Source organism: Calonectris borealis, chromosome 34 (assembly GCF_964195595.1).
Source record: "Calonectris borealis chromosome 34, bCalBor7.hap1.2, whole genome shotgun sequence".
In the NCBI taxonomy this organism is placed as follows: domain Eukaryota; kingdom Metazoa; phylum Chordata; class Aves; order Procellariiformes; family Procellariidae; genus Calonectris; species Calonectris borealis.
In genome coordinates this window covers 888347-900330 of record NC_134345.1, presented here as the reverse complement: position 1 = coordinate 900330, position 11984 = coordinate 888347, and the positions used below count along the sequence as shown (strand labels likewise).

Genomic DNA, 11984 nt, shown 5'->3' with positions numbered 1-11984 from the left:
GCCGCGCCGTGCCGGGGATCCCTACGGGGAGCCGTGCCGGATCGTGCCGCGCCGTGCCGGGATCCAACCGAGCGTGGCCGTGCCGGGGGTCCTACAGGGCGCCGTGCCGGGCCTCGTAGCGCGCCAGCAGCGCGCGGAAGCGGGCGAGCTCCCGGCGGGCGGCCGCCACCTCCTGCCGCAGCGCCGCGTTCTCCCGCTCCAGGAAGGCGGCGCGCACCGAGATCTGGTTCTCCTTCAGCCGCCGCGCGTCCCGCGAGCGCTTGGCCGCCGCGTTGTTCTTGCTGCGCCGGCTCCAGTACTTCTCATCCTGCGGGGACCGGGACGCTGGGGTCCCCCCACCGACACGGGGGTCCCCACGGGTGCCGGGGTCCCTCCCGGACACCTGGGACCCCCTGGGTGCCTGGATCCCCCTCCAACACCTGGGTCCCCCTCAGATGCCTGGGACCCCCCAAACACCTGGATCTCCCCCGGACTCCTGCACCCCCCCAGACACTTGGGTCCCCCCCAATCACCTGCACCCCCCCAGAAACCTTGGTCCCCCACAAACACCTGGGTCCCCCCCTTGATGCTGGGCCCCCCCAGACCCCTGGCTCACCCCCAGACACCTGAGCCCCCCCCAGATTCCTGGGTCCCCCCGGACACCTGGGCCCCCCCCGGACGCCTGGGCCCCCACAGACCCCAGAGTCCCCCCAGACCCCTGGGCCCCCCCTCGGACACTGGGCCCCCCCCAGACCCCCGGCCCCCCCAGGTCCGGCCGCCCCCCACCTTCTGCTCCTCGGGCACGTGGACCTTCCGGGCCTTCCTGGCGATGGGCTGGGGCCGCAGCTCGTCCTGGGAGAACCGGAGCCGCCGCGGGTCGAAGGGGCCCCCCCCGGCCCCCCCCAGCGCCTCCGCCTCCAGCAGCGGCTCCCCCGGCGCCGGGGGGGTGGGGGGGCCCCGGGGGGGGCCGGGGGCTGCGGGGGGAGGGTCAGAGCGGGGACGGCACCACCCCCACCCTGGGGGGGGGGTGATAGGGTCCCGATCCCGCTGTGACAGGACTGGGGGGGGTCCCAGCGCGCTGCAGAGGGGCAATGGGGGGGCCCCTGTCACGACAGGGGATCCCTATCGCAATGGCGGGGGTCCCTGTCGTGATGTCGTTGGGCATTGGGGGTCGCTGTTGCAATGGAAGGGGGGGTATCGCGAGGGGAGGGGCTGCGTGGGGGTCTCTGTCGCGATACGGCGCTGCACAGGGGATGCGCGCCCGCGTCCCCCCACCCCGCGGCGGGGCGGCACGTGGCGGGGCGGGTGAGCCTGGGTCCCCCGCGCACGTGAGTGGGGCGGGGCCGGGGGCAACCCGGACGCCTGGGACCCCCCCCCCACGCGTGGGTGCCCCCCCACCCAGTCCCACCCGGATGCCTGGGCCCCCCCCCCACGCGTGGGTCGTTCCCCCCAGTCCCTCCCGGACGCCTGGGGCCCCCCCGGACGCCTGTACCCCCCCCTCCCAGTCCCACCCGGACGCCTGGGTGCCCCCCCCACGCGCGTGGGTGCCCCCGGTCACACGCACCGGCCGGTCTCTCGTGGGCGGGGGGGGGCTCGGGGCTGGGGGGCAGCCCGTGCTCCCGCAGGAACTCATCCAGGTCCACGTACTCCAGCTCCCCCGCGGCCCCGGGGCGCTCCCACGGGGGGGGCCCCACGAAGGCCCCACGGCACCCGCCCGCCTCCTCCATCCTGCCGCGCCCACGGACACGCGTCACCACGCGTGGGGGGGGTGAGGTGGTGTGGGCCACGGACGCCGGGGTGTCCCCCCTCCCCCGCCGTTAATTCCCCGGGGGCCACGTGACCGGCCGCACGTGACGGCGCCACACGCGTGGGGGACACGCGTGTGCGCGCGGGGGGGGGTGGGGGGGACGCACGTGCGGCGCTCACGTGGGAGCTCCCGCCCCCACGTGCGCCCTCACCCGGGACGTCTCCCACGGGGGGGGGGGGAGCGGACACCCCACCCCCCCCGGCGCCCACGCGAGGTGTGGGAGGGGACCCGGGGGGGGGGGTGGTCCCGATCCTGAACCCCCTTCGTGCCCCACTCACCCCCCGCGGTCTCAGCGTGGGGGTCCCGCCGGCGGCATCTTCCCCGCCCCCCCGCTGCCCCCCCCTCCCCCGGGTCCCGCTGCCCCCCGGGTCCCGCTGCCCCCCCCCTCCGGCCCCGGTGCCCCCCTCCCCAGTGCCGGTTCGCCCTCGGTCCCGCTGCCCCCCCCCGGTCCCTGTGCCCCCCCCGGGTCCCGGTGCCCGCCCGGTCCCGGTGCCCCCCGGTCCCGGTGCCCCCCCGGTCCCGGTGCCGACCTGCCGCCCCGCGCCCCGCCGTGCCCTCGGCATGAGCCGCCCGCGGGGGCGCTGCGCCCCCTCCACGAGGGGCGGGGCCTGCCCGAGCCACGCCTTCCACCCCTGCGCTGCGCCTATCACCGCCCGCTCTGCTTGCGAGCCACGCCCCTCGCTCCGCCCACCGGGCCGCGGGGCGGGGTGGTGCTTGCTCAGGCCACGCCCCTTGGGCGCACGTTGCTCTCTCCTCATTGGCCGCGCCCCCCCCTTCTCCACCTCCAAACCCGCCCCCGCTGCAGGTGTCGCCCCGCCCCTCCCCGCAAAGGGCGGAGCTCCTCCCCTCTACCAGGCCACGCCCCCTGGCGCCCGCCGTGGCCAATAGGGGCGCGGGGGGGCGGGGCCAGCAGTCATGCGGCGCGGCCATGGGCGCCGCGCGGGGGCGGAGGGGGGGGGGGGGCTGCCCTAGATTTAGCCAATGGGGCGGCGTGCGGTGGGCGTGGCCTGACCCAGTTTTGGCCAATAGGGGCGGGTGCGGGGGGCGAGGCCTGAGGGGCCGCGAGCACGTGGGGCCGCACGTGCCCGCCCGGGGGGGCGGGGGCGGGCGAGCTCTTAAAGGGGCCGCGCCCGGGAGGGCGGGGCGGGACCCCGGTGTCCGGGACCGCCCTGGGGGAGGGGCACACGGCCCCGCGCGGAACCCCACGAACCCTCCACGTGACGAGGACTCGGGCGGTGACGTCGCCGTCTCTACGACCGCCTCCCCCCCCCGCTCCCCGTGACCCCCCCCCCCGTCCCGGGGCCTCCCCACGGGGGCACGCGGCGCCCGGCGCCCCCGTCCTCAGGGCTCCCCGCGGGGCGTGTCGTCATTTCCGCCCCGGGGGGGGGGGGGGGGTTCTCCTCCCAATCCGCGCCTCTGATTGGCCGGGAGTAGCTCCCCCTCCCTTCCCACCTGGCGGCCATCTTTGAAGTGGGCACTGGGGGGCACGGGCCGCCATCTTGGGTGCGGGCGTCCCCCGGGCGCCATCTTGGGTGAGGGCAGCCGCCCGCCGCGCGCTGCCATCTTGTCTCGGGCCCCGTTCGTCGCCGGGCAGCGGCCGCCATCTTGGCCGTGGCAGGAGGGCGCCGCGGCGCCATCTTTAGTGTGGGCTACGCCCCCCCTCTCCATCCTCCCCACTCCCGTCACGGGTGTGGGGGTCTCTGCCACCCCCCACGTCCCGCGTGGGGTGGGGGGGTGCCCCGGTGTCCCGGACGCCTGTGATCCCGCCGTTCCCGGACACCTGGGTCCCCCCCCTTCTCCGCGGTACCGCAAAGGATTGGGGGGGCGGGGGGGCGGGGCTTGCGTCACGTGGCCCCGGCCGGGGGGTTCCGGCTCCGGCGGGGGAGGCGCGTCCGGCCAGGCCCGTCCGTGCGGGGCTCCAGGGCGGCCCCGGCCCCGCACCCCCGCACCCCCCGGCCCAGCCCCCCCCCCCGGGACCCCCCGGCCCAGCCCCAGCCCCGGGACCCCCCCCCCGGCCCCGGACGGACGGGCCTGGTTCACCCCCAGGTGAGTGACCCCCCGCCCCCCGCCATCGCTCCCGGGGCCCCCCAGCCCCGGGCCCCGTGTCCCCCCCCCGGGGGTCTTAACCCCCCCCACCGGCCCGCCGGGGCTGAGCGACCCCCATAACCCTCCGCAGGGCGAGCTGCGTCCCGCTGAGCCCCCCCCAAGGCCGTGGGGACCCCATAGCCCCCCCCCCGACCTCACAGACCCCCCAAAAAGCCGAGGGGACCCCATAACCCAGCCCTAATCCCGCCTCTGGGCTCCTCCCATCCCTTATCCACCCCCTGCCCCCCCCCAAAAGCCGAGGGGACCCCATAACCCAGCCCTAATCCCGCCTCTGGGCTCCTCCCATCCCTCATCCACCCCCTGCCCCCCCGAAAAACTGAGGGGACCCCATAACCCAGCCCTAATCCCACCTCTGGGCTCCTCCCCAGGCCCAGGGGACTCCCCCGACCCCCCCTCCCACCTCTCACCCCCCCCCCCCGCCAGGTCGCAGCCCCCCCCTTCCCGGGCGGAGATGGAAGCCAACGTCAGCGACGAGAGCGTCCACTTCCAGAGCTACCCCTTCGACTTCCTCGAGTTCCTCAACCACCAGCGCTTCGAGCCCATGGAGCCCTACGGCCACGAGCACCCCAAAACCCTGCCCGCCCTCCCCTGCCCCCAGCCCCCCTTCGACTACCCCCCCCCTCCCGGCGCCCCCCCCTTCGACCGCCCTCCCGCCGCCGCCAAGCACAAGGACTTCAAGGCCGAAGGAGGCGCCTCCTCTTCCTCCTCCTCCTCTTCCTCCTCCCAGCCGAAAAAGGCGGAGGGCGGCGTGGGGGTGCAAACGGGGGCCCCCCCCTACCCCAGCCCGGCCGTGCCCCCCCCGCCGCAGCCCCTCTTTGAGGCCGCCGGCGCCTTCAACGCGCCCCAGTGGGGCATCGTGGACCTCTCCAGCCACCAGCACCTCTTCGGGGGGCTGAAACGGGGCGGGACGGTGGCGGTGGCGACGGGGACGGCGGTGGCGGGGACCCCGGCGGCCCCCCCGGCCCCGCCGGAGGCGGCGTCGAAGGAGGAGAAGAGTTATTTCCGCCGGCTGAAGTATTTCATGGAGCGGCGCTTCCCCTGCGGCGTCTGCCAGAAGTCCTTCAAGCAGTCGTCCCACCTGGTGCAGCACATGCTGGTGCACAGCGGCGAGCGGCCCTACGAGTGCGGCACCTGCGGCCGCACCTACAACCACGTTTCCAGCCTCATCCGCCACCGACGCTGCCACAAAGAAGCCGCCGAGGACGGCGGTGCTGCCGGCGTCACCCCCGCGGCGGTGGCCACCACCTCCGGGGTCATGCCAGCACCCAACGGGGCCGGCGGGGTCTTGCCGGCGCCCAACGGAGTCAACCCGTTGGCGAGCGGGGTCAACGCGGCGCCCAACGGAGTCAACGCGGCGCCCAACGGGGTCAACCTGGCGCCCGGCGGGGTCTTGCCGGCGCCCAACGGGGTCAACCCGGCGCCCAACGGGGTCAACCCGGCGCCCAACGGGGTCAACGCAACGCCCAACGGGGTCAACGCGGCGCTGAGCGGGGTCATCCCGGCGCCCAACGGGGCCGCCGCGGCGCTGAGCGGCATCATCCCGGCGCCCGGCGGAGTCATCCCAGCTCCCGGTGGGGTCATCCTGGCGCCGAGCGGGGTCATCCCGACGCCCGGCGGGGTCTCTTTGGCGCCCGGTGGCGCCGCCCCGGCACCCAGCGGCGCCGCCCCAGACGGCCCCTTCACCTGCTCGCTGTGCTGGAAAGTCTTCAAGAAACCGAGCCACCTCCACCAGCACCAGATCATCCACACCGGCGAGAAGCCCTTCACCTGCTCGGTGTGCGCCAAGAGCTTCAACCGGCGCGAGAGCCTCACCCGCCACGTCAAGACGCATTCCGGGCTGCTGCGGGTGCCCTGCGCCGTCTGCGGGAAGGAATTCCGGGATCCGGCGTACCTCCTGCGGCACCAAGCCGCCCACAGCGGCCAGCGCCCCGACTACAAGTGCGAGGTCTGCGGCAAAGCCTACGCCGCCCCGCAGAGCCTGCTGCGGCACCGGCAGGTCCACGCCGGCCCCAAGGCCGGCGCGGCGGCGTACCCCGGCGTCCCCAAGGGAACGGCGGCGGCGGTGCCGGTGTTCCCCGGCGCCTACGCGGCGCCGGAGGGGGAGGCGAAGGCGGGGGACGGCGCCGGGGGCTTCTTGTCCCCGCCGCCGGCCGCGTTGCTGGCGCCAGGGAAGAGTTTCGGCTGCGGCATCTGCGGGCGGGCGTTCGGCCGTCGGGAGACGCTGAAGCGGCACGAGCGGATCCACACCGGGGAGAAGCCGCACCAGTGCGCCGTCTGCGGCAAGCGCTTCCGCGAGTCCTTCCACCTCAGCAAGCACCACGTGGTGCACACCCGCGAGCGGCCCTACAAGTGCGAGCTCTGCGGCAAAGCCTTCGGCTACCCCCAGAGCCTCACCCGGCACAAGCAGATCCACCGGCTGCCGCTACCCTGCGGGTTGGGGGGTGCCGGGAGCCCCCCCGAGGGGCTGAGCTACGGTTGCGGCGAATGCGGCGAGCGTTTCCCCGACCTCTTCCGCGCCGTCAACCACAAGGAAGCCCACGCCGGGGAGAAACCCTACGGCTGCGACGCCTGCGGCAAAGCTTTCGGCTTCATCGAGAACCTGATGTGGCACAAGCTGGTTCACCAAGCCGCCCCCGAGCGGCTGCTGCCCGAGGGGGGGCCGCCGGCCGAGAGCGGGCTGCAGCCCCCCGAGGAGCACCCGGTGGTGCCGAGCGGCGAGCGTTTCACCTGCGGCACCTGCGGGCAGAGCTTCAAGCATTTCTTGGGGTTGGTGACCCACAAGTACGTCCACCTGGTGCGGCGGACGCTGGCCTGCGGCGTCTGCGGGCAGAGCTTCGCCGGCGCCTACGACCTGCTGCTGCACCGGCGCCGGCACCTACAGAAACGCCATTTCGGTTGTTCGGTTTGCGGGAAACGGTTTTGGGAAGCGGCGTTGCTGATGCGGCACCAGCGCTGCCACACCGAGGAGCGGCCTTACCGCTGCGCCGTCTGCGGCCGCGGTTTCCTGCGCTCCTGGTACCTGCGGCAGCACAAGGTGGTGCACACCGGCGAGCGCGCCTACAAATGCGCCCTGTGCAACAAGCGCTTCGCCCAGTCCTCCAGCCTGGCCGAGCACCAGCGCCTCCACGTCGTCGCCCGCCCCCAGCGTTGCCAAACCTGCGGCAAGACCTTCCGTTACCGTTCCAACCTCCTGGAACACCGCCGCGTTCACCTGGGCGAGAAGGTTTACCGCTGCGAGCTTTGCGGCAAGAGCTTCTTCTACCTGTCCTCCATCCTGCGCCACCAGCGCTCGCACGACGCCCGCCGCGACCTGCGCTGCTCCGCCTGCCTGAAGCTCTTCAAGGACCCCAAGTACTTCAGCAAACACCTGCAGACCCACCAGGGCGGGCGCCCCTTCAAGTGCAGCACCTGCGGCGAAGCCTTCAGGAACACCTACGGCCTCAAGAAGCACCGGCACGGCCACAAGCTGGAGCGCCTGGCCGCCCTGGCGCACAAGGACGCTTGAGGACGGGGCGCGGCGGGGAGGCGGCGGGGCTGGGCGCCGCGGCACGGGCTGGGCGTGGGGCAGTTGCGGCTCGGCGCGGCGCAACGGGGCTCGGCGGGGTGCAGCGCGGCTCGGCGCGGCGCAACGGGGCTCGGCACGGCTCAGCGTGGCGCGGCTCGGCGCAGCTTGGCACGGCTCAGCGTGGTGCAACGCGGCGCAACGTGGCTTTATCGCGGTGCAACGTGGCTTGGCACGGCTCGGTGCGGCTTGGCACGGCTCGGCGTGGTGTGGCACAGCCCGGCGCGGCGCGACGCGGCTCATCGTGGTGCAGCACGGCTCGGCGCAGCTCATCGCGGTGCCGCAGGGCTCGGCACGGCTCACCAAGACGTTACACGGCTCGGCACGGCTCGGCACGGCTTGGCACGGCCCGGCACGGCTCGGCACGGCTCGGCGCAGCCCGTCCCACCGGACGCGGGTGAATCCCATCCCCCAGCCGCATGGACACGCCCCCCCGGCGCCCCTCCCACCAGAGGCAGTTTTTAAGGCCGCAGGTATATAAATAAATGCAAATATAAATTTATATATATATAAAATATCTATAATAGAGAGTTTCGGCACCCCCCGCCTGGCAAGGGGGGGGTCCCGGCGCGGGCGGAGACCGGGCGTGGCGATGGGCGGGGCTGCCCCGGGGATGTACAGACGAAGCCGATATTAAACCGTGGATGCGACCGCGGGGACGACTCCTTCCGGCGCCGGCGGGACGGGGCGCGGGTGGGGGGTGGGGGGGCCGTGGGTGGGTTGGTCGATGGGTTGGATGATGGGTGGGTGGGGTGGTTAGTTGATGGGTTGGTTGGGTCACGGGTGAGTTGGTTAGTTGATGGGTTGGGCCATGGGTGGGTTGGTTACTCGATGGGTGGGTTGGATGATGGGCGGGTGGGTTGGTTAGTTGATGGGTTGGTTGGTTGGTTTGTGGGTTGGCTGGATCATGGGTGGGTTGGTTGGATCATGGGTGGGTTGCTTAGATGATGGGTTGGGCCATGGGCGGGTTGGTTACTCGATGGGTGGGTTGGTTAGTTGATGGGTTGGTTGGTTGGATCCTGGGTGGGTTGGTTAGATATGGGTTGGTTGGATCATGGGTTAGTGGGTTGGACCACGGACAGGTTGGTTAGTTGAGGGGTTGGTTGGTTAATGGGTGGGGGGGTTGGTTAGTTGAGGGGTTGGTTGGTTAATGGGTGGGGGGGTTGGTTAGTTGAGGGGTTGGTTGGTTAATGGGTGGGGGGGTTGGTTAGTTGAGGGGTTGGTTGGTTAATGGGTGGGGGGGTTGGTTAGTTGAGGGGTTGGTTGGTTAATGGGTGGGGGGGTTGGTTAGTTGAGGGGTTGGTTGGTTAATGGGTGGGGGGGTTGGTTAGTTGAGGGGTTGGTTGGTTAATGGGTGGGGGGGTTGGTTAGTTGAGGGGTTGGTTGGCTGATGGGTGGGTTGGCCAAGGGGTTCAGGGGTTGGGTGGGTGGGGGGTGGTTTGTGGTTGGGTGTTGGCCATTGGCCGATGGTTTTTGCCCCCCTCCCCCCCCCCGAATGAGACAACGGAAGAAAAAAGCAAAAAAACAAAAAAGAGCTTTTTAATAATAATTAAAAAAAAACCAACGTCACGTTGGGGAGACCCGGGGGGGCCTCGCCGGGGGGGCGGGCGGGAGCAGCTTCACCGGGGGGATGGGCAGTGCGGACCCTGTCCCCAGGGCCACCGTCCCTCCGTGCGGGAGCCCCGAGGCCACCGTCCTTCCATGTCCCCAACCCCGGGGCCACCGTCCCTCCACCTCCCCAACCCCAGGGCCACCATCTCTCCATGATGAGCTCCACGGCCACCATCTCTCCACGTCCCCAACTCCATGGCCACCATCTTGCCCTGTCGCCAACCCCAGGACCACCATCCCTCCCCAATGAATTCCATGGCCACCATCCCTCCATGATGAGCCCTGAGGCCACCGTCCTTCCGCATCCCCAATCCCAGGGCCACCATCTCTCAATGTCCCCAACCCCAGGACCACCAACCCTCCGTGACGAGCTCCATGGCCACCATCTCTTGATGTCCCCAACCCCAGGGCCACCATCCCTCCATGGATGACCTTCATGGCCGCCATCCCTCCATGATGAGCTCCACGGCCACCATCTCTCCACGTCCCCAACCCCAGGGCCACCATCCCTCCATGGATGACTCCATGGCCACCATCCCTCCACGATGAGCTCCACGGTCACCATCTCTCCACGTCCCCAACCCCAGGGCCACCATCCCTCTGTGACGAGCTCCATGGCCACCATCTCTTGATGTCCCCAACCCCAGGGCCACCATCCCTCCATGGATGACCTCCATCGCCGCCATCTTTCCATGATGAGCTCCACGGCCACCATCTCTCCACGTCCCCAACCCCAGGGCCACCATCCCTCCATGGATGACCTCCACGGCCACCATCCCTCCATGATGAGCTCCATGGCCGCCATCTTTCCATGATGAGCTCCACGACCACCATCTCTCCACATCCCCAACCCCAGGGCCACCATCCCTCCATGGATGACCTCCACGGCCACCATCCCTCCATGATGAGCTCCATGGCCACCATCTCTCCATGATGAGCTCCACGGCCACCATCTCTCCACGTCCCCAACCCCAGGGCCACCATCCCTCCATGATGAGCTCCATGGCCACCATCTCCTGATGTCCCCAACCCCAGGGCCACCACCCCTCCACAACAAGCCCCACATCTTCCACCTCCCCACCCTTCCACCCCCCTCCCCATCCCCACGTCCCCATCACGGCGCGGGCGGCCGGGGCAGATGCTTGCGCCTGACGTGTCGTTGGAGGGTGTTCCTCTCCCCGAAACGCATGTGGCAGTGGGGACACTGGAAAGGTCGTTCCCCCGTGTGCACCCGTTGGTGGTGGGCCAGCTCCCCCGAGTCCCGGAAACGTCGGGGGCAGAGGGGGCAGGCGTGGGGCTTGCGGCCGGCGTGGGTGTATTTGTGACGTTCCAGGTGGGACGTTCTCTTGAAGGCTTTGCCGCAGGCGCGGCAGACGTGGGGCTTGTGCTCCGAGTGGGTGATGCTGTGGCGCTGCAGGTAGGAGAGGTACTCGAAGGAGCGGCCGCACACCGGGCAGGAGAAGGCGCGACGGAGGGTGCCGGGACCCCCGGGTTCGGCCACCAACACCGTGTAGGGCAGCCCTTGGTTGTCGATCAGAAGGTAACGACCCCCGGAGGGGGGGCTGGACCCCCGGCGGGAGGTCGAGGAGGAGGACGGAGGGTCCGCGGGCGGCGGTGGGGGCGGCGGTGGGGGCGGGGGGGCGGGGGGCGGCGGCGGGGGGTGGGTGGAGGTCTCGGTGCGGCTGTGGGGAGAGGAGGGGGGGGGTTAGGGGTGGGGGGGTCCCAGCTGCCTGGGGCCCCGGGGATGTTGGGGGGGCAGGTCTGGGGGCCCCGAATGCTGGGGGTCTCTGGGGGGGGGGGAGGGGGGAAACCTGGGGGTCCTGGACGCCTGGGTCCCTGGGGGGGGCAGATCTGGGGGTCCCGAATGCCGGGGTCCCTGGGGGGGGGAGGGGGGAAACCTGGGGGTCCTGGACGCCTTGGTCCCTGGGGGGGGGCAGATCTGGGGGTCCCGAATGCCGGGGTCCCTGGGGGGTCAGACATGGGGGTCCCGGACACCTGGGCCCCTGGGGGGGGCAGGTCTGGGGGTCTCGGACACCGGTGTCCTCAGGGCTGTGGGGGGCAGATCTGGGGGTCCCGAATGCCGGGGTCCCTGGGGGGGGGAGGGGGGAAACCTGGGGCTCCCGGACACCTGGGCCCCTGGGGGGGCAGATCTGGGGGTCCCGAATGCCGGGGTCGCTGAGGGGTCAGACATGCGGGTCCCGGACACCTGGGCCCCTGGGGGGGGGCAGGTCTGGGGGTCCCGAATGCCCGGGGGTCCCTGGGTGGCGGGGGAACCTGGGGGTCCCCAATGCCTGGGTTCCCAGGGGAGCTGATCTGGGGGTCCCGGCTGCCGGGGTCCCCGGGGCTGTGGGGGGATCTGGGGGTCCCGGACACCAGGGTCCCTGCGGGGGGCAGACATGGGGGTCCCGGACGCCGCTGCCTCCCCCCCCGGCCCACTCCCCCCCCCCCCGCCCCGGTCCCCCCCGTTACCTCCCGGCGGCTCCGCGCCCCGGGCCCCACCTCGGGCCCTTCATGGGGCCCCGCTCAGGCCGCGGCGTCTCCGGTCGGGCCCGACCCCGGCTGCGCGCCCGGGGGGGCGGGAGGGGGCGTCCGGGGCCGCCGCATCGGGGTCCCCCGGCCCCGCGGGGCGGGAGGGGGCGCCCGGTGGGGGGGGCTGCGGAGGGGGGGGGGGGCCTCAGCCCGCGCCGGTGTCGCAGCGCTTGGTGTCCGGGTGGAAACGCCGCGCGGAGACGCGTTCCTCCTCCACACCCCCCCCCCAAGACCCCCCCCCACGGGGGACGCGGCGTTTCTGACCCCCACCGCCCCACGCGTGTCAGCGCACAGCCCGGCAGCGCGCGCGCCTGCGTGCGCGTCTCTGCGTGTCAGCGCAGGGTCTCCCGTGCGCACACGCGTGTCCGCGGCCACCCCACGCGCTCCCCG

The 11984-nt window shown here is 72.3% G+C and overlaps 3 protein-coding genes across 3 annotated transcripts; 1 reads left to right on the top strand and 2 right to left on the bottom strand.

Annotated features, from left to right (window-relative positions):
• Window positions 1-2399, bottom strand: LOC142074287 (D site-binding protein-like). The gene is made up of 4 exons (XM_075134860.1): window positions 2317-2399; window positions 1544-1707; window positions 766-953; window positions 1-307 (listed from the first exon to the last, which is right to left on the bottom strand). Exons 2-4 carry the CDS (start codon window positions 1704-1706, stop codon window positions 92-94), a joined length of 567 nt encoding a protein of 188 aa, XP_074990961.1. The 5' UTR covers window position 1707; window positions 2317-2399; the 3' UTR covers window positions 1-91.
• Window positions 2400-3626: 1227 nt separating this feature from the next.
• LOC142074335 (zinc finger protein 865-like) lies at window positions 3627-7438 on the top strand. Its single transcript, XM_075134931.1, has 2 exons — window positions 3627-3832; window positions 4316-7438. The coding sequence occupies exon 2, from the start codon at window positions 4344-4346 to the stop codon at window positions 7395-7397; it is 3054 nt and encodes a 1017-aa protein (XP_074991032.1). The 5' UTR covers window positions 3627-3832; window positions 4316-4343; the 3' UTR covers window positions 7398-7438.
• Window positions 7439-8973: 1535 nt separating this feature from the next.
• Window positions 8974-11822, bottom strand: LOC142074329 (uncharacterized). The gene is made up of 2 exons (XM_075134926.1): window positions 11535-11822; window positions 8974-10747 (listed from the first exon to the last, which is right to left on the bottom strand). Exons 1-2 carry the CDS (start codon window positions 11576-11578, stop codon window positions 10180-10182), a joined length of 612 nt encoding a protein of 203 aa, XP_074991027.1. The 5' UTR covers window positions 11579-11822; the 3' UTR covers window positions 8974-10179.
• Window positions 11823-11984: the final 162 nt, after the last annotated feature.

Bases quoted from the DNA above. Each gene is read 5' to 3' on its own strand.
- LOC142074287 (XM_075134860.1), bottom strand. From the start codon at position 1,706: ATGGAGGAGGCGGGCGGGTGCCGTGGGGCCTTCGTGGGGCCCCCCCCG. The intron at 954-1,543 runs GTGCGTGTGACC...CTCCCCCCGCAG, and splicing joins CGCCCACGAGAGACCGGCCG to CCCCCGGCCCCCCCCGGGGC. The intron at 308-765 runs GTGGGGGGCGGC...CGGTCCCCGCAG, and splicing joins ACGTGCCCGAGGAGCAGAAG to GATGAGAAGTACTGGAGCCG.
- LOC142074335 (XM_075134931.1), top strand. From the start codon at position 4,344: ATGGAAGCCAACGTCAGCGACGAGAGCGTCCACTTCCAGAGCTACCCC.
- LOC142074329 (XM_075134926.1), bottom strand. From the start codon at position 11,578: ATGAAGGGCCCGAGGTGGGGCCCGGGGCGCGGAGCCGCCGGGAG. The intron at 10,748-11,534 runs GTAACGGGGGGG...CTCTCCCCACAG, and splicing joins GGGCGCGGAGCCGCCGGGAG to CCGCACCGAGACCTCCACCC.